The sequence below is a fragment of the Colletes latitarsis genome, chromosome 12 (assembly GCF_051014445.1).
Source record: "Colletes latitarsis isolate SP2378_abdomen chromosome 12, iyColLati1, whole genome shotgun sequence".
Classification (NCBI taxonomy): Eukaryota; Metazoa; Arthropoda; class Insecta; order Hymenoptera; family Colletidae; genus Colletes; species Colletes latitarsis.
The window spans coordinates 18,847,734-18,867,698 of NC_135145.1; the positions used below are offsets into that span (position 1 = coordinate 18,847,734).

Genomic DNA, 19,965 nt, shown 5'->3' on the forward strand with positions numbered 1-19,965 from the left:
CGTCCAAATCTTATCCAAATTTAATTTCCTCGACATCTCAACTTGAGAATTAACCCATATATGGATAACGTAGTAGTCAAAGTGTTAAAGCATTTAAAAAATAATGAACTAATGGGGGATTGCATACATTTTCAAATAACTACATTGAAAAATATACTAACACATTCACTGTCCGTGACCCGTATACGGGCCACAGCCCTATGCTTTTGGATACACCGCTAAAAAATCAGACAGTGAACGTGTTAACCAGTTATTACTTTAAACTTGCGGAGGGCTCAAAAATCCACTTAAGGGTTAACATAGTTGTAAACACAACAAATTTGAATAAAAATGCATCCAACAAACGTCCATAAATCCAGTGTTAAGATTTCCAAAAAGGGACGACACCACTGTCGATCGAAAATAAACGAATAACTAAATTTCATCCCCCGATTCCCCGACGACGAAAATAATTCTTTCCAATTTCCCCCAGAGAAGGGTGGGGGGATGTAAAGTCACGAAATAATCGATAAAGAATACAAATATATGTAACAAACGCCCAAATTTTATCCAAATTTATTTCCCTCGATATCTCAACTGGAGAATTAACCCATATATGGATAACGTAGTAGTCAAAGTGTTAAAGCATTTCAAAAATAAGGAACTAATGGGGGATTGTATATATTTTCAAATAACTACTTTGAAATATATACTAACACATTCACTGTCCGTGACCCGTATACGGGCCACAGCCCTATGCTTTTGGATACACCGCTAAAAAATCAGACAGTGAACGTGTTAACCAGTTGTTACTTTAAATTTGCGAAGGGTCACGGCGCCCTCGAAAATCCACATAAGGGTTAACATAACTACCAATATAACAAATTTGAATAAAAATGGCATCCAACAAACGTCCATAAATCCAGTGTTAAGATATCCAAAAAAGGGATGATTCCACTCTTGATCAAAGATAAACAAATTTTCATCCCTGATTCCCTGACAACGAAAATAATTCTTTCCAATTTCCCCCAGAGAAGGAGGGGGGATATAAAGTCGCGAAATAATCGATAAGGAATACAAACATATGTAACAAACGTCTAAATTTTATCCAAATTTAATTCCCTCGACATCTCAACTTGAGAAGTAACCCATATATAAATATATATACTAACAGAGGATTGCATACATTTTCAAATAACTACATTGAAATATATACTAACACGTTCACTGTCTGTGACCTGTATACGGGTCACAGCCCCATGCTTTTGGATACACCGCTAAAAAATCAGACAGTGAACGTGTTAACCAGTTATTACTTTAAACTTGCGGAGGGCTCAAAAATCCACTTAAGGGTTAACATAGTTGTAAACACAACAAATTTGAATAAAAATGCATCCAACAAACGTCCATAAATCCAGTGTTAAGATATTGAAAAAGGGATGAATCCACTGTCGATCGAAAATAAACGAATAACTAAATTTCATCCCCCAATTCCCCGACGACGAAAATAATTCTTTCCAATTTCCCCCAGAGAAGGGGGGGGGGGGTGAAGTCGCGAAATAATCGATAAAGAATACAAATATATGTATCAAACGTCCAAATTTTATCCAAATTTATTTCCCTCGATATCTCAACTGGAGAATTAACCCATATATGGATAACGTAGTAGTCAAAGTGTTAATGCATTTAAAAAATAAGGAACTAATGGGGGATTGTATATATTTTCAAATAACTACTTTGAAATATATACTAACACATTCACTGTCCGTGACCTGTCTACGGGTCACAGCCCCATGCTTTTGGATACACCGCTAATAAATCAGACAGTGAACGTGTTAACCAGTTGTTACTTTAATCGTCACAGCGGTCACAGCGCCCTCGAAAATCCACATAAGGGTTAACATAGTTGCAAACACAACAAATTTGAATAAAAATGCATCCAACAAACGTCCATAAATCCAGTGTTAAGATATCCAAAAAAGGGATGATTCCACTCTTGATCAAAGATAAACAAATTTTCATCCCTGATTCCCTGGCAACGAAAATAATTCTTTCCAATTTCCCCAAGAGAAGGAGGGGGGAAATAAAGTCGCGAAATAATCGATAAAGAATACAAACATATGTAACAAACGTCTAAATTTTATCCAAATTTAATTCCCTCGACATCTCAACTTGAGAAGTAACCCATATATATGTACTAACGGAGGATTGCATACATTTTCAAATAACTACATTGAAATATATACTAACACGTTCACTGTCCGTGACCCGTATACGGGCCACAGCCCTATGCTTTTGGATACACCGCTAAAAAATCAGACAGTGAACGTGTTAACCAGTTATTACTTTAAACTTGCGGAGGGCTCAAAAATCCACTTAAGGGTTAACATAGTTGTAAACACAACAAATTTGAATAAAAATACATGTAACAAACGTCCATAAATCCAGTGTTAAGATATTGAAAAAGGGATGAATCCACTGTCGATCGAAAATAAACAAATAACTAAGTTTCATCCCCTGATTCCCTGACGACGAAAATAATTCTTTCCAATTTCCCCCAGAGAAGGGAGTGGGGGGGGGGGGGGGGGTATATAAAGTCGCGAAATAATCGATAAAGAATACAAATATATGTATCAAACGTCCAAATTTTATCCAAATTTAATTCCCTCGACATCTCAACTTGAGAATTAACCCATATATGGCTGACATGACAGCCAAAGTGTTAAAGCATTTAAAAAATAATGAACTAACTGAGGATTGCATATATTTTCAAATAACTACATTGACATATGTTAACAACACATTCACTGTCCGTGACCCGTATACGGGCCACAGCCCTATGCTTTTGGATACACCGCTAAAAAATCAGACAGTGAACGTGTTAACCAGTTATTACTTTAAACTTGCGGAGGGCTCAAAAATCCACTTAAGGGTTAACATAACTGCCAATATAACAAATTTGAATAAAAATGGCATCCAACAAACGTCCATAAATCCAGTGTCAAGATTTCCAAAAAGGGACGACACCACTGTCGATCGAAAATAAACGAATAACTAAATTTCATCCCCCGATTCCCCGACGACGAAAATAATTCTTTCCAATTTCCCCCAGAGAAGGGAGGGGGGGTATATAAAGTCGCGAAATAATCGACCGTGCGACCGTGAGAGGCGTGGGGCACAGAGAGATTCGAGTAATCGTCTCTCGAATTCGTCGAGTACGTCGGGCAGGTGAGGATCCACCGGCGAGAGGAAGCCGGGAGCCGCGTACGCCGAATGGGGTGGGTTCCGACGGGGGTAGAAGCTCGCACCGCCCCCGTGCTCGGCCAATGGCACGAGCTCGCGCGCTCCCCGGCCGACCAATCGCGTCGCCGCTGCGCCGCGGCGCGCTCCACTCCTCCGCCGGCCGCTGAAAAAAAGAGGGCGCTGAGAAGAGGAAGAGAGAAACACCACCGCCACTGTCGACCCCGTCCTCCAGCGACGACATCGGTGCGAAATAATCGGCAGTGGCACCACCACCATCGCCCCTGGACCCACCAGTAGCTGCACGACCGCGACGTACCACGTTGCAAACGCGATTTTTTCGCCAGAAAACACGCCGGGTGGCTCTCTCTGTTCCGAATCGTTCCCAGTGTACCCGCGGAGTGTTGTTCGACGACAGTGTGCACAAGTGATGAGGTGAATCGCGGAAACGTTTCCCAGGAGTACCACGAGGATTTATGAATGGAAATCGACGGGGGGACATGAATGAATCGATCGAACGTCCATCGTGTGGCGGATGCTTACTTTCGTCGCGAGACGTTCGTCCGTAAACACGCGCGTCGCGCTTTGGGAATCGTTCTCGTTCCGCGATCGATAACGCGACGGCTTCGATAGCTCGCGGAGACTTTCGATTCGGGGAAATCGACGAGATGCGCGTGGATTGATTCGTGGGCGCCGTCTCGCGAGAAACGGCAAGAATCGATCGAGAATGTCAGACTGTTCGGACCAATTGTCATCGCCGAACAGCGACTGCAACAGCCAAATGGGCGCCGTGCACCGAAATGCGGCCGCCGGACAGTACAACGGCTCCTCGATGCCCGGATTATCGTTGAGCCATCATTCTCATCCGCAGAATCTGACGCCAACGTCGAACGGCAGTCCGCAGTATCCGCAGGAGCTGACCACTTGCAGCTCGAGCAACGCGTCCGGGAACATTGGGAACATCGGGGCCCTGTCTCTGGGCAGCGCGAGCAGTAACTTTACGCCCGAGCAGATATCTTGCATGTGCGAGGCGTTATCGCAGAGCCAGGATATCGAGAAGCTCACGAGGTAAGCCCCTTTGTTTCTCCGTCGTTGCGGTTTCAACGATCGCGAACATCCGTGGCGATTCTGAGACTTTCGGCGGACGTGTATTCGAGGGGTACGAGGATTTTGGGACTTTTTCGTTGTGGGTACGCGAGAGGTGGACGAAGTTTTAGGAAGAGTTACGTAATAATAGTGGATAATAGTTATAGAAGTGTGGGATTTGGTGAGATAGAATTTTTGGGACGAATTTGTATAGTAGTGTAAAATTTTACTACTTTTGTATTTAGTAGGATAATACTGAAAAATATTGGGCCTGACAAATATCTAATAAAATTAGTTAAACAAAAATTCTAAAAATGTGCAGTTTGGCAAGGTAGAATTTTTGGAATGAATTTATAGAATAGTGTACAATTTTACTACCTTTATATTTAAGAGGATAATAAGGAAAAATATTGGGCCTGACAAATACGTAATAAAATTAGTTAAATAAAAATTCTAAAACTATGGAATTTGGTAAGGTAGAATTTTTAGGTCGAATTTATATCATAGTACACAATTTCACTACCATTATATTTACTAAGACAATAATGAAAAATATTGGGTCTGACAATATAATAAAATTAGTTATACAGAAATTCTAAAACTATGCAATTTGGAAAGGTAGAATTTTTAGGTCGAATTTATATCATAGTACACAATTTTACTGTCCCTATATTTACTAAGCCAATAATGAAAAATATTGGGCCTGACAAATACGTAATAAAATTAATTACATAAAAATTCTAAAAGTGTTTAATTTAATAAGCTAGAATCTTTCGGACGAATTTATAGAATAGTGCAAAATTTTACTACCTTTATATTTAATAAGATAATAATGAAAAATATTGGGCCTGACAAATATGTAATAAAATTAGTTAAATAAAAAATCTAAAACTATGCAATTTGGAAAGGTAGAATCTTTCGGACGAATTTATAGAATAGTGCAAAATTTTACTAATGCAAAATATTGGGCCTGATAAATACGTAATAAAATTATTTGGACAAAAATTCTAAAACTATGCAATAATTCAAGCTAGAATTTTTAGGTCGAATTTATAAAATAGTGCAAAATTTTACTACCTTTATATTTACTAAGATAATAATGAAAAATATTGGGCCTGAAAAATACGTAATAAAATTAGTTAATCAAAAATTCTAAAACTATGCAATTTGGAAAGGTAGAATCTTTGGAACGAATTTATAGAATAGTGCAAAATTTAATTACCCTTATATTTATTAAGATAATAATGCAAAATATTGGGCCTGATAAATACGTAATAAAATTATTTGGACAAAAATTCTAAAACTATGCAATAGTTCAAGCTAGAATTTTGAGGTCGAATTTATATCATAGTACACAATTTTACTATCCTTATACTTATTACGATAATAATGAAAAATATTGGGCCTGACAAATACGTAATAAAATTAGTTAATCAAAAATTCTAAAACTATGCAATTTGGAAAGGTAAAATCTTTGGAACGAATTTATAGAATAATGCAAAATTTCACTACCCTTATATTTATCAAGATAATAATGAAAAATATTGGGCCTGACAAATACGTAATAAAATTAGTTAAACAAAAATTCTAAAAATATGCAATAATTCAAGCTTGAATTTTTAGGTCGAATTTATATCATAGTACACAATTTTCCTAACCTTATATTCATTACGATAATAATGAAAAATATTGGGCCTGATAAATATGTAATAAAATTAGTTGGACAAAAATTTTAAAACTATGCAATAATTCAAGCTAGAATTGATAGGTCGAATTTGTATCATAGTACCCAATTTTCGACCCTTACATTTACTAAGACAATAATGAAAAATATTGGGCCTCACAACGTAATAAATTTAGTTAATCGAAATTTCTAAAACTATACAATTTGGTAAGGTAGAATCATTGGAACGAATTTATAAAATAGTGCAAAATTTGACTACCCGTATATTTATCAAGATAATAATGAAAAATATTGGGCCTGACAAATACGAAATAAAATTAGTTGGACAAAAATTCTAAAACTATGCAATAATTCAAGCTAGAATTTTGAGGTCGAATTTATATCATAGTACACAATTTTACTAACCTTATATTTATTACGATAATAATGAAAAATATTGGGCCTGACAAATACATAATAAAATTAATTAATCAAAAATTCTAAAACTATGCAATTTGGAAAGGTAAAATCTTTGGAACGAATTTATAGAATAGTGCAAAATTTTACTACTCTTATATTTATTACGATAATAATGAAAAATATTGGGCCTGACAAATACGAAATAAAATTAGTTTGACAAAAATTCTAAAACTATGCAATAATTCAAGCTAGAATTTTGAGGTCGAATTTATATCATAGTTCACAATTTTACTGCCCCTATATTTATTAAGATAATAAAGAAAAATATTGGGCCTGACAAATACGTAATAAAATTAGTTAATCGAAAATTCTAAAAATGTGAAATGAATCAAGCTTCAATGTTTAGATCCAATTTATATCATAGTACACAATTTTACTATTCTTATATTTACTAAGATAATAATGAAAAATATTGGGCCTGACAAATACGTAATAAAATTAGTTAATCAAAAATTCCAAAACTATACAATTTGGTAAGGTAGAATCTTTGGAACGAATTTATAAAATAGTGTAAAATTTCACTACCCTTATATTTATTAAGATAATAATGAAAAATATTGGGCCTGACAAATACGTAATAAAATTATTTAAACAAAAGTTCTAAAACTATGCAATAATTCAAGCTAAAATTTTTAGGTCGAATTTATGTCATAGTACGCAATTTTACTACCTCTATATTTACTAAGATATTAATATAATATATAATACATATAATAGAATTATAAATTATGGTAAATTTTTAAAAATTCAGTCGAGCAGATTTTTCACAAATTTTACTAGAAACTATGAATGGGTAATTTTGACTGTTTTTGATAGTTCTAGTGTTAAATCACCGGGGGAAAGTAATTTCAAGCGCGGGAAAAAGCTAGTTTTAGAAAACAAATCTAACAGTTTTGTTTCTGATTAGAGAATTTAATTTTTGATTAAGTTTGGTATTAGGGTAATTATTAGCGAATGGAATGTATATTAATGCTAATAAATTGTAGAATTGCATGAGATTGAAGACTTGGAGGAAATGTTTTCGATCGATTTGTTGACTAAAAACACTTATCTTGATTATAGCTGCTCGATCGCTTTATTATTTTAACCTGTTATAAGAGACGTTCTATACGTGGTCCTTAGTAAGCAATAAATAAAAGCGTATAACGCGCCATCAGTCTTTCTCAAATTGCGATCCACAGTCTGCAATAATGAACAGTCTGAACGTCTTGATTGCGTATCGCGTTGGTGTGAATTAACTGGGCAATATTATGGTTGGCTTTTTTTAAAAATATAGTAATATTAGTTTCGATGATGAGATGAAATAAAATAAGCATAGTTTCATAATTGAATATCAGAGATGGGCAATATTTAATTCGAATAATAGACGATCAATATAACCAACGTTTAGAAATTTATTCGTGGCATTTATTCGAATTGACTGGGCAGTACTGTGTTTGACTTTTTTTAAAAATATAGTAATATTAGTTTCGATGATGAGATGAAATAAAATAAGCATCGTTTCATAATTGAATATCAGAGATGGACAATATTTAATTCGAATAATAGATAATCAATAGAACCAATGTGTAGGAATTTATTCGTGGCATTTATTCGAATTGACTGAGCAATATTATGATTGACTTTTTTGAAAAATATAACAATGGTAGCTTTGATGTTGAGACGAAATAAATTGAGCATAGTTTCGTAAATGAGTATCAGAGATGGGCAATATTTAATTCGAATAATAAATGATCAATAGAACCAATGTGTAGCAATTTATTCGTGTCATTTATTCGAATTGACTGGGCAATAGTGTGTTTGGCTTTTTTCAAAAATATAGTAATATTGAGATGGGCAATATTTAATTCGAATAATAGATGATCAATAGAACCAATGTGTAGCAATTTATTCGAATTGATTGGGCAATATTATGTTTGGATTTTTTGAAAAATATAACAATGGTAGCTTCGATGTTGAGACGAAATAAAATAAGCATAGTTTCGTAACTAAATATCAGAGATGGGTAATATTTAATTCGAATAATAGATGATCAATAGAACCAATGTGTAGCAATTTATTCGAATTGATTGGGCAATATTATGTTTGGATTTTTTGAAAAATATAACAATGGTAGCTTTGATGTCGAGACGAAATAAAATAAGCATAGTATCATAACTGAATATCAAAGACGGGCAATATTTAATTCGAATAATAGATGATCAATATAATCAACGTGAACCAATTTATTCGTAACATTTATTCAATGGAACACTCACAGTTTTATTTATCCATCATAAGATATATTCTAACTTATTTTTCATTCATTATTCAAAATTATGTAGATAAGAATTTTGTGTTTGTTCCTGATAGTGCAATTTAGCGTATCAACAAAAGACCTTTGAAATCCAAAATAGTTATTTGGTCTTAAATAATAGACAAACGTTGACTAATCAGTTTGTATTTTTAAACTTTCTTTCCACTTAAGATATTTGATGAACTCAGCATTTCTACTTAATACGAATATAAATATTAGAGTCTAAAGTCAAAAATGTGTTCTCAAAAAAAATTTTAAAAAGCGTCCAATTGAGACATCAATTTAAAACAAACGTGTTTCGATCAAGTATGTTTGATTTAATCTTATTAATTCCAAAAATATAAGGACGGTCCCAAATATAGAAATGTCTGACCCAAATAAATTAGAACTACACTTGTACATCTTTCTGTTATTTATCAATTGTTTTAAAAGATGTCCAATTGAGACTTAAATCAAACGAATTTCGATCAAGTATGTTTGATTCAATTGTATTCATTCCAAAAATATAAAGACGGTCCCAAAGCTAAAAATGTCTTCTCAAAAAAAATTTTAAAAGGCAATTGAGACATCAATTTAAATCAAATGTGTTTCCATAAAGCCATAAATTCCAATTTTCTTAATTTCAAAAATATAAAGACGGTCCCAAAAATAGAATCGCTGGACCCAAATAAATTAGAGCTATGATTGTACATCTCTTCACGTTATTTATCAATTTTTATTCGAATAAAAGGTACCCAATTGAGATTTCGATCAAATATGTTTGATTCAATCTTATTAATTCCAAAAATATAAAGACGGTCCCAAAGTTAAAAGTGGTTGATTCAAAAAAAATTCCAAAAATCGTCAAATTGAGACATCGATTTAAATCAAATGTGTTTCCATAAATTCCAATTTTCTTAATTCCAAAAATATAAAGACGGTCCCAAAAATAGAATCGTTGGACCCAAATAAATTAGAGCTATGCTTGTACATCTCTCCACGTTATTTATCAATTTTTATTCGAATAAAATATACCCAATTGAGACTTCGATCAAATATGTTTAATTCAGTCTTATTAATTCCAAAAATATAAAGACGGTCCCAAAGTTAAAAGTGGTTGACTCAAAAAAAATTCCAAAAATCGTCAAATTGAGACATCGATTTAAATCAAATGTGTTTCCATAAATTCCAATTTTCTTAATTCCAAAAATATAAAGACGGTCCCAAAAATAGAATCGCTGGACCCAAATAAATTAGAGCTATGATTGTACATCTCTTCACGTTATTTATCAATTTTTATTCGAATAAAAGGTACCCAATTGAGATTTCGATCAAATATGTTTGATTCAATCTTATTAATTCCAAAAATATAAAGACGGTCCCAAAGTTAAAAGTGGTTGACTCAAAAAAAATTCCAAAAGTCGTCAAATTGAGATATCGATTTAAAACAAACGTGTTTCGATCAACTAGGTTTGATTAAATCTTCCCAATTACAAAAATATAAAGGTCAGTGGTCCCAAACCTAGAAAAATTTGACGCAAATAAATTATAATCATGCTTGTAGATCTCTCCACGTTATTTATCAATTTTTATTCGAATAAAAGGCGCCCAATTGAGACATCGATTTAAATCAAGCATGTTTGATTCATTCTTATTAATTCCAAAAATATAACGATGGTCCCAAAAATAGAATCGTTGGACCCAAATAAATTAAAACTATGCTTGCACATCTCTCCACGTTATTTATCAACTTTTTTTCAAATAAAAGACTCCCAATTGAGATTTCGATCAAATATGTTTCATTCAATCTTTCCAATTTTAAAAATCTAGAGGTGTTCTCGAAAATGGTCCCAAAACTACAAACGTTTGACTCAAAAACAATTCCAAAAGACGTCAAATTGAGACATCGATTTAAAGCAGGCGTGTTTCGATCGTGTATTTTTTATTCAATGTTACCAACTCCAAAAATACAAAAGTCAGTGTTCTCAAAAACGGTCCCAAAGCTAAAAATATTTGACTCAAAAAAAATTCCAAAAGACGTCCAATTGGGACATCGATTTAAATCAAATGTGCTTCCATAAAGCCATAAATTTCAATTTTCTTAATTCCAAAAATATAAAGACGGTCCCAAAAATAGAATCGTTGGACCCAAATAAATTAGAGCTATGCTTGCACATCTCTCCACGTTATTTATCAATTTTTATTGGAATAAATGGCACCCAATTGAGACTTCGATCAAATATGTTTCTCTCAATCTTTCCAATTTTAAAAATATAGAGGTGTTTTCGAAAATGGTCCCAAAATTACAAACGTTTGACTCAAAAACAATTCCAAAAGACGTCCAATTGGGACATTGATTTAAATCAAATGTGCTTTCATAAAACCATAAATTCCAATTTTCTTAATTCTAAAAATATAAAGACGGTCCCAAAAATAGAATCGTTGGACCCAAATAAATTAGAGCTATGCTTGTACATCTCACCACGTTATTTATCAATTTTTATTCGAATAAAAGATACCCAATTGAGATTTCGATCAAACATGTTCGATTCAGTCTTATTAATTCCAAAAATATAAAGGTCAGTGGTCCCAAAACCTAGAAAAATTTGACGCAAATAAATTATAATCATGCTTGTACATCTCTCCACGTTATTTATCAATTTTTATTGGAATAAAAGGCACCCAATTGAGACTTCGATCAAATATGTTTCTCTCAATCTTTCCAATTTTAAAAATATAGAGGTGTTTTCGAAAATGGTCCCAAAATTACAAACGTTTGACTCAAAAAGTATTCCAAAAGACGTCCAATTGGGACATTGATTTAAATCAAATGTGCTTTCATAAAACCATAAATTCCAATTTTCTTAATTCTAAAAATATAAAGACGGTCCCAAATAAATTAGAGCTATGCTTGTACATCTCACCACGTTATTTATCAATTTTTATTCGAATAAAAGGTACCCAATTGAGATTTCGATCAAACATGTTCGATTCAGTCTTATTAATTCCAAAAATATAAAGGTCAGTGGTCCCAAAACCTAGAAAAATTTGACGCAAATAAATTATAATCATGCTTGTACATCTCTCCACGTTATTTATCAATTTTTATTCGAATAAAAGCCCCCCAATTGAGACTTCGATCAAATATGTTTCTCTCAATCTTTCCAATTTTAAAAATATAGAGGTGTTTTCGAAAATGGTCCCAAAATTACAAACGTTTGACTCAAAAAGTATTCCAAAAGACGTCCAATTGGGACATTGATTTAAATCAAATGTGCTTTCATAAAACCATAAATTCCAATTTTCTTAATTCTAAAAATATAAAGACGGTCCCAAAAATAGAATCGTTGGACCCAAATAAATTAGAGCTATGCTTGTACATCTCACCACGTTATTTATCAATTTTTATTCGAATAAAAGGTACCCAATTGAGATTTCGATCAAATATATTTGATTCAATCTTATTAACTCCAAAAATATAAAGGTCAGTGGTCCCAAAACCTAGAAAAATTTGACGCAAATAAATTATAATCATGCTTGTACATCTCTCCACGTTATTTATCAATTTTTATTCGAATAAAAGCCCCCCAATTGAGACTTCGATCAAATATCTTTGATTCAACCTTCCCAAATTGCAAAAATCTAGAGGTATTCTCGAAAATGGTCCCAAAAAAAACTAGAAACGTTTGAAAATTTTAAACTATGCTGATATCTGAATTTACGCTTGCGCAGTTGCGTTATTTACCAATAATTATTCGAACAAAACACTTCCAGTTGAGACTTGAATTTAAAAATCAACCGTTTCGATCAGGTTTCTCTGGTCCCTTCCACCGGGGGAGCTGCTTCGCGGCGGCGAGAGCGTGATGATGGCTAGAGCCGCGGTAGCTTTCCATCGTGGCGCATACCACGAGCTCTATTCGATCCTGGAGAGTCACCCTTTCTCGCCGCGACGGCACACGGAGCTCCAGCAGATGTGGTTCAAGTCGCACTATCGCGAGGCGGAGAAAATTCGCGGCCGTCCACTGGGCGCTGTGGAGAAGTATCGTTTGAGGAAGAAGTACCCTCTGCCAAAAACGATCTGGGACGGCGAGGAGACGGTCTACTGCTTCAAGGAACGATCGAGGAAAGCTTTAAAGGAGTGCTACATGAGGAACAGGTACCCGACGCCCGACGACAAGAAGAACCTCGCCAAGAAGACCGGGCTGACGCTCACCCAGGTGTCCAATTGGTTCAAGAATAGACGCCAGAGAGACAGGACTCCACAGACGAGAACGTGAGTCGATTTGTATTCTTTTGTCACTTGTCAGTTTCGATCGACGTTGATCCCTTGACGTAAGAATTTTTGAAGTTCGTTTTTGATTTTTAATAAATTTGTTTGACGCTGCACGAAAATGTTTTGTAATACTTTTTTATAGGTATACGTGAGCTCTAGTTAAGAGATAAATTTCATTGAAATATATTCAGTATTGTAGGAGTTATGGTCGTTTGAAAATTGGACCATTTTTATGGGGGTTTTTCTCACTTTATGGGGTTGAGGAATAATTTTTCGAATATTTTTGGAATTTTTAAAAATTCTTTGCTAAAATACGCGTTGTTTGCATTTTGAAACATTAAAATCGTCCAATCCGTTCAGGAATTATGATTTTTTAAACATTTTTGAGGAGACATTTATTATGGCCATGCATTATATTTTTAGTAAAGAATTTTTTTCTCGAAAGTGCGTGGAATTTCCGGGGCATGTGTATTTACTAAAAATGATCGTAATTGACCTTTTTAGCCAAAAATAATTTTTTGAGAATGATTTGACAATTTTTTATTTCGACGAAAAATTTATCCAGCTAACCCCTGTCGATTTTTCTTGAAGTTCGTTTTTGATTTTTAATAAATTTGTTTCACGCTGTACGAAAATGTTTTGTAATACTTTTTTATAGGTATACGTGAGCTCTAGTTAAGAGATAAATTTCATTGAAATATATTCAGTATTGTAGGAGTTATGGTCGTTTGAAAATTTGACCATTTTTATGGGGAATTTTCTCACTTTATGGTGTTAAGGAATAATTTTTCGAATATTTTTGGAATTTTTTAAAATTCTTTGCCAAAATACGCGTTGTTTGCATTTTGAAACATTAAAATCGTCGAATTCGTTCAGGAGTTATGATTTTTTAAACATTTTCGAGAAGACATTTATTATGGTCACGCATTATATTTTCAGTAAAGAATTTTTTTCTCAAAAAAGCGTAGGAATTCGGGGATGTCTATCCACCAAAAGTGATTATAATTGACCCCTGCAACCAAAAATAATTTCTTTAAAACGATTTGAAAATTTTTAATTTCGACGAAAAATTTATCTGTCGATTTTTTTAAAAAATAAAAAATAAAAAAAGAATATTCAAATTTGCTATAAATTAGTTAAAATGTATGTAGAAATTCAAAACGTGCTGGTATCTTCAAAAGAGATTAAGGGTGGATTTTCATGGAATTACAATGAAAAGGATTTCAACTATATTTTGAGAAAATCTAATGAAATTATGTTAACAAAAACTTTACCAAAGAATATTCAAAATTTGGTGTACATTGAAATATAGAAATTTAAAATATTCTGGTATCTTTGATAGGATGATTAAGGGTGGATTTCCTTAAAATTGCAATAAAAAGGATTTCAACTATATTTTGAGAAAATCTAATGAAATTATATTAACAAAAACTTCACCAAATAATATTCAAAATTTGGTGTATATTAAAATATAGAAATTTAAAATATTCTGGTATCTTTGATGGAAGATTATGGGTGGATTTCCTTAAAATTGCAATAAAAAGGATTTCAACTATATTTTGAGAAAATCTAATGAAATTATATTAACAAAAACTTTACCAAACAATATTCCAAAATTGGTGTATATTAAAATACAGAAATTTAAAATATGCTGGTGTCTTTGATGGAAATTAAGGGTGAATTTCCATAGAATTGCAATAAAAAAGATTTCAACTATATTTTGAGAAAATCTAATGAAATTATATTAACAAAAACTTTATCAAAGAATATTCAAAATTTGGTGTATATTAAAATATAGAAATTTAAAATATACTGGCATCTTCGATGGAAGATTAAGGGTGGATTTCCTTAAAATTGCAATAAAAAAGATTTCAACTATATTTTGAGAAAATCTAATGAAATTATATTAACAAAAACTTCACCAAACAATATTCAAAATTTGGTGTATATTAAAATATAAAAATTTAAAATATTCTGGTATCTTCGACGTAAATTAAGGGGGGGATTCCTAAAGAATTGCAATAAAAAGGATTTCAACTATATTTTGACAAAATCTATCAAAGTTACATTAACGAAAACTTTAACAAACAATATTCAAAATTTGGTGTACCTTAAAGTATAGAAATTAAAAATGTCCTGGTATCTTCGACGTAAATTAAGAGGGGGATTTCCAAGGAATTGCAATAGAAAAGATTTCAACTATATTGTGAGAAAATCTAATGAAATTATATTAACAAAAACTTCACCAAACAATATTCAAAATTTGGTGTATATTAAAATATAAAAATTTAAAATATTCTGGTATCTTCGACGTAAATTAAGGGGGGGATTCCTAAAGAATTGCAATAAAAAGGATTTCAACTATATTTTGACAAAATCTATCAAAGTTACATTAACGAAAACTTTAACAAACAATATTCAAAATTTGGTGTACCTTAAAGTATAGAAATTAAAAATGTCCTGGTATCTTCGACGTAAATTAAGAGGGGGATTTCCAAGGAATTGCAATAGAAAAGATTTCAACTATATTGTGAGAAAATCTAATGAAATTATATTAACAAAAACTTCACCAAACAATATTCAAAATTTGGTGTATATTAAAATACAGAAATTAAAAATATGCTGGTATGTTTGATGAAAGCTTAAGGGTGGATTCTCAAAGAATTGCAATAAAAAGAATTTCAACTATATTTTGACAAAATCTATCAAAGTTACATTAACAAAAACTTTACCAAACTTCGTGTACCTTAAAATATAGAAATTAAAAATGTCCTACTATCTTCGACGTAAATTAAGGGGGGGATTCCTAAAGAATTGCAATAAAAAGGATTTCAACTATATTTCGACAAAATCTATCAAAGTTACATTAACGAAAACTTTAACAAACAATATTCAAAATTTGGTGTACCTTAGAGTATAGAAATTAAAAATGTCCTGGTATCTTCGACGTAAATTAAGAGGGGGGGGGGGATTCCAAAAAAAATTGCAATAAAAAAGATTTCAACTATATTTTGAAAAAATCTATCAAAGTTACATTAACGAAAACTTTACCAAACTTGGTGTATCTTAAAATATAGAAATTAAAAATGTCCTAGTATCTTCAACGCAGATTAAGTGGGGGGGGGGGGGGGGGATTCCAAAAAAAATTGCAGTAAAAAAGATTTCAACTATATTTTGACAAAATCTATCAAAGTTACATCAACGAAAACTTTACCAAACCTCGTGTACCTTAAAATATAGAAATTAAAAATGTCCTACTATCTTCGACGCAGATTAAGGGGGGGATTCCCAAAGAATTGCAATAAAAAAGAATTTTTGGGCCACTTTGACCAAAACCAGTAAAAACGATTCTTCTAATGGTCCCCAACGGCGATGCCCCTTTGAGCAGACGTTTGTTGCGTGAAAAGTATGGCCTTCAGGAGTGTCAACGCGCAGAAAATTCCCCGAGGAATCCTCGACGGGGGCACCAAGCGTCCCGCGGCGGAACATGCGTGCATGGAGGGCACGTGTACCAACGGGGGGTCACGACTTTTCCACCATGCAACAAGTGTTTCGACATGTGTATCGGTCCGTGCGTCCTTTTACGAGTGGCACAGCGGCCACTTCGGAGACGGTAAATCATTCTCTACGAGCCACAACGACCGACATCATCGGGGACGATTGTTTTTCGGGGGAAACGCCGCTCGAAAAATCGGTTCTCGACCGCCTCGAACGGAGTCGAATTTCTCTCGAGAAGATGCAACGAAATTTGGGGCATCTACGAGGTTTCCAACTACGACGTTGTTATAAATTGTATAATTTCTATTTGAAAGTCACGTTTACACCTCCAGAATATTTTAATTACTTTACTTTGCCTCTAAATAGCCGGAATATTATTTGCGAATGATTTGGGAGTTATTTAACACTTTGAGGTTAGGTTACAAATTGTTCCACCTGAGACTTTTGATTAATTTTTTTTGCTGGGTTATTTTTCAAATCGAAAAGTTAAAATTACCTGTGTTAATAATTGAAATGAACGTTTATTTCTAGTTTATTATATTTCTAAAATATTCTGTTCTTTTTGAGTGGTTTTTTGTTTAAAATCGTGGGGCTCGAAGAGTTAATGGAGAGACGCCATTTGCATAATGGTCTTAATAGAATCGATGAAATGGAAGCTTTTCAGAGGGAAGATTTGTAGAAGTTCTATTTGAGAATGATTTGTGGTTTCTTTAATTCTTTGAGGTTAGGTTGAAAACTGCTCCACCTGAGACTATTGATTAACTTTCTTTGCTGAGTTATTTTTTAAATTGAAAAGTTGAAATACTCGTGTTTTATAACTAAAATGAACGTTTACTCCTACTTTCTTTTATTTGAAAAATACTCTGTGAATTTTGAGTGTTTTTTTATTTAAAATCGTGAGACTCGAAGAGTTAATGGAGAGATGCCATTTGCAAAGTGGTTTTAATAGAATTGATGAAGTGGAAGCTTTTTAGAGGGAAGATTTGTAAAAGTTGTATTTGAGAATGATTTGTGAGTTATTTAACTCTTTGAGGTTAGGTTACAAATTGTTCCACCTGAGACTTTTGATTAATTTTTTTTGCTGGGTTATTTTTCAAATCGAAAAGTTAAAATTACCTGTGTTAATAATTGAAATGAACGTTTATTTCTAGTTTATTATATTTCTAAAATATTTTGTTCATTTTGAGTGGTTTTTTGTTTAAAATTGTGTGCTTCGAAGAGTTAATGAATGGACGCCATTTGCAAAATGGTCTTAGTAGAATCGATGAAATGGAAGATTTGTAGAAGTTCTATTATTGAGCAAATGATTTGTGAGTTATTTAGCACTTTGAGGTTAGATTAAAATCTGTCCCACCTCAGATTTTTGTTTAATTTTTTTTGCTGAGTTGTTTTTCAAATCAAAAAATTGAAATACTGGTTTTCAATAACTAAAATGAACGTTTACTCCTGCTTCTTTTTACTTAAAAAATATTCCGTGCATTTTGAGTGTTTTTTTGTTTAAAATCATTCGAAATTAATAGTAGTCCGAACTAGGTCGTGTTTGGACTCTTTTTCATCGGGAGAATTTCGCCATTACATTAATAATATTCTCACCACGTTTTAATGCATGGACGCCATTTGCAAAATGGTCTTAACAGAATCGATGAAATGGAAGCTTTTTAGAGGGAAGATTTGTAGAAGTTCTATTATTGAGCAAATGATTTGTGAGTTATTTAACACTTTGAGGTTAGGTTAAAATATGTCCCATCTCAGACTTTTGCTTAGCTTTTTTTGCTGGGTTATTTTTCAAATCAAAAAATTGAAATACTAGTTTTCAATAACTAAAATGAACGTTTACTCCTGCTTGTTTTTACTTAAAAAATATTCCGTGCATTTTGAGTGTTTTTTTGTTTAAAATCATTCGAAATTAATAGTAGTCCGAACTAGATCGTGTTTGGACTCTTTTTCATCGAGAGAATTTCGCTAATACATTAATAACATTCTCACCACGTTTTAATGGATGGACGCCATTTGCAAAATGGTCTTAACAGAATCGATGAAATGGAAGCTTTTTAGAGGGAAGATTTGTAGAAGTTCTATTATTTGCAAATGATTTGTGAGTTATTTAACACTTTGAGGTTAGGTTAAAATATGTTCCACCTCAGACTTTTGCTTAGCTTTTTTTGCTGAGTTATTTTTCAAATCAAAAAATTGAAATACTGGTTTTCAGTAACTAAAATGAACGTTTACTCCTACTTTCTTTTATTTAAAAAATATTCCGTGCATTTTGAATGAAAATTGTCCCTTGATCTGGGGTTTCAAAACACGAAACAGATTTTCAACATGAATTTTCGAGACGTAATCGTGTTTCTAATACAAATTACACAAAGAAAATATAAATTTTCTTGCCCTGTAAATTTTGATTTATAAACACATGCCAGACCAATAGCCATGAAATTTTCTACGAAGCAAAAATGTTTTCCAAAAAAAAATTGGAAACTCCAAAACCAATAATATGTCATAGTACTTATTTTCGTAACATTCTGCACGAATTTTCTTAACTTAACTTCACAACACCTTAATTTAAAAATTGTCGTGAAACGTTTCGTTCTAATTTTTATATAACGGGTAAACTATTAATTCTCGATACATTTATTTAGACAAGTTCGTCTCAATCGTATTTAAACTATTCTGCGTGCATTTAGGAACGTTTTAACGAGCTTATCAGAATTCCAGCGAGCCTTAAACGTCCTCCGCGATGCTCGAAATCAAGAAGCGCCTAATTTCTTGTGATTGTGTAATCCTAGAACTTGCTACGTATTCGCGATCGCTCCACCGTTATTTGTAAACCCTTTGCAGATATCTTCCGAACCGTAGAAGAGTGTCAATTACGTAACGGAAGAACGAACAGTTGTCCTTAGATAATGCTGAGCACGTGTTTAACCGTTTATTGATACAACACGGCCCGTGAATTAAGATAAGATTACAACAACCTCGTCACCTCGACTGTGTCCTAATTGGGGGATGGAAAAACAAAATTCTTATCTGGATCTTCTAATAACAAACAAAAAATTCGAATCAATATTTCCATAATAAAATGAAATATTTCTTAACAAATACAAATTTTCGAATAAACGTCAAAATCAATCGAATAAAATTTTCTCCATTTTTGGAATATTAAATCTACACAGATAAAATTGGGGGATGAAAACTAATCCTCATAAGAAAAACAAAATTCTTATCTGGATTTTCTAATAACAAACGAAAAATTCGAATCAATATTTCCATAATAAAATTAAATATTTCTTAACAAATACAAATTTTCGAATAAACGTCAGAAACCATCGAATAAAATTTTACCCACTTTTGGAATATTAAATCTACACAGATAAAATTGGGGGATGGAAACTAATCCTCATAAGAAAAACAAAATTCTTATCTGAATCTTCTAATAACAAACGAAAAATTCGAATCAATATTTCCATAATAAAA

General features: G+C 32.7%; 1 protein-coding gene across 1 annotated transcript in view; it reads left to right on the forward strand.

The window, feature by feature from the left end:
- The first annotated feature begins 3,946 nt into the window (after nt 1–3,946).
- Six4 (homeobox protein six4) overlaps nt 3,947–19,965 on the forward strand; it is a 28,423-nt gene continuing 12,404 nt past the window's right edge. The window contains exons 1-2 of the mRNA XM_076779730.1: nt 3,947–4,287; nt 12,535–12,996. Coding sequence (XP_076635845.1) covers nt 3,947–4,287; nt 12,535–12,996 — 803 coding nt within the window. The remainder of the gene's footprint in view (nt 4,288–12,534; nt 12,997–19,965) is intronic.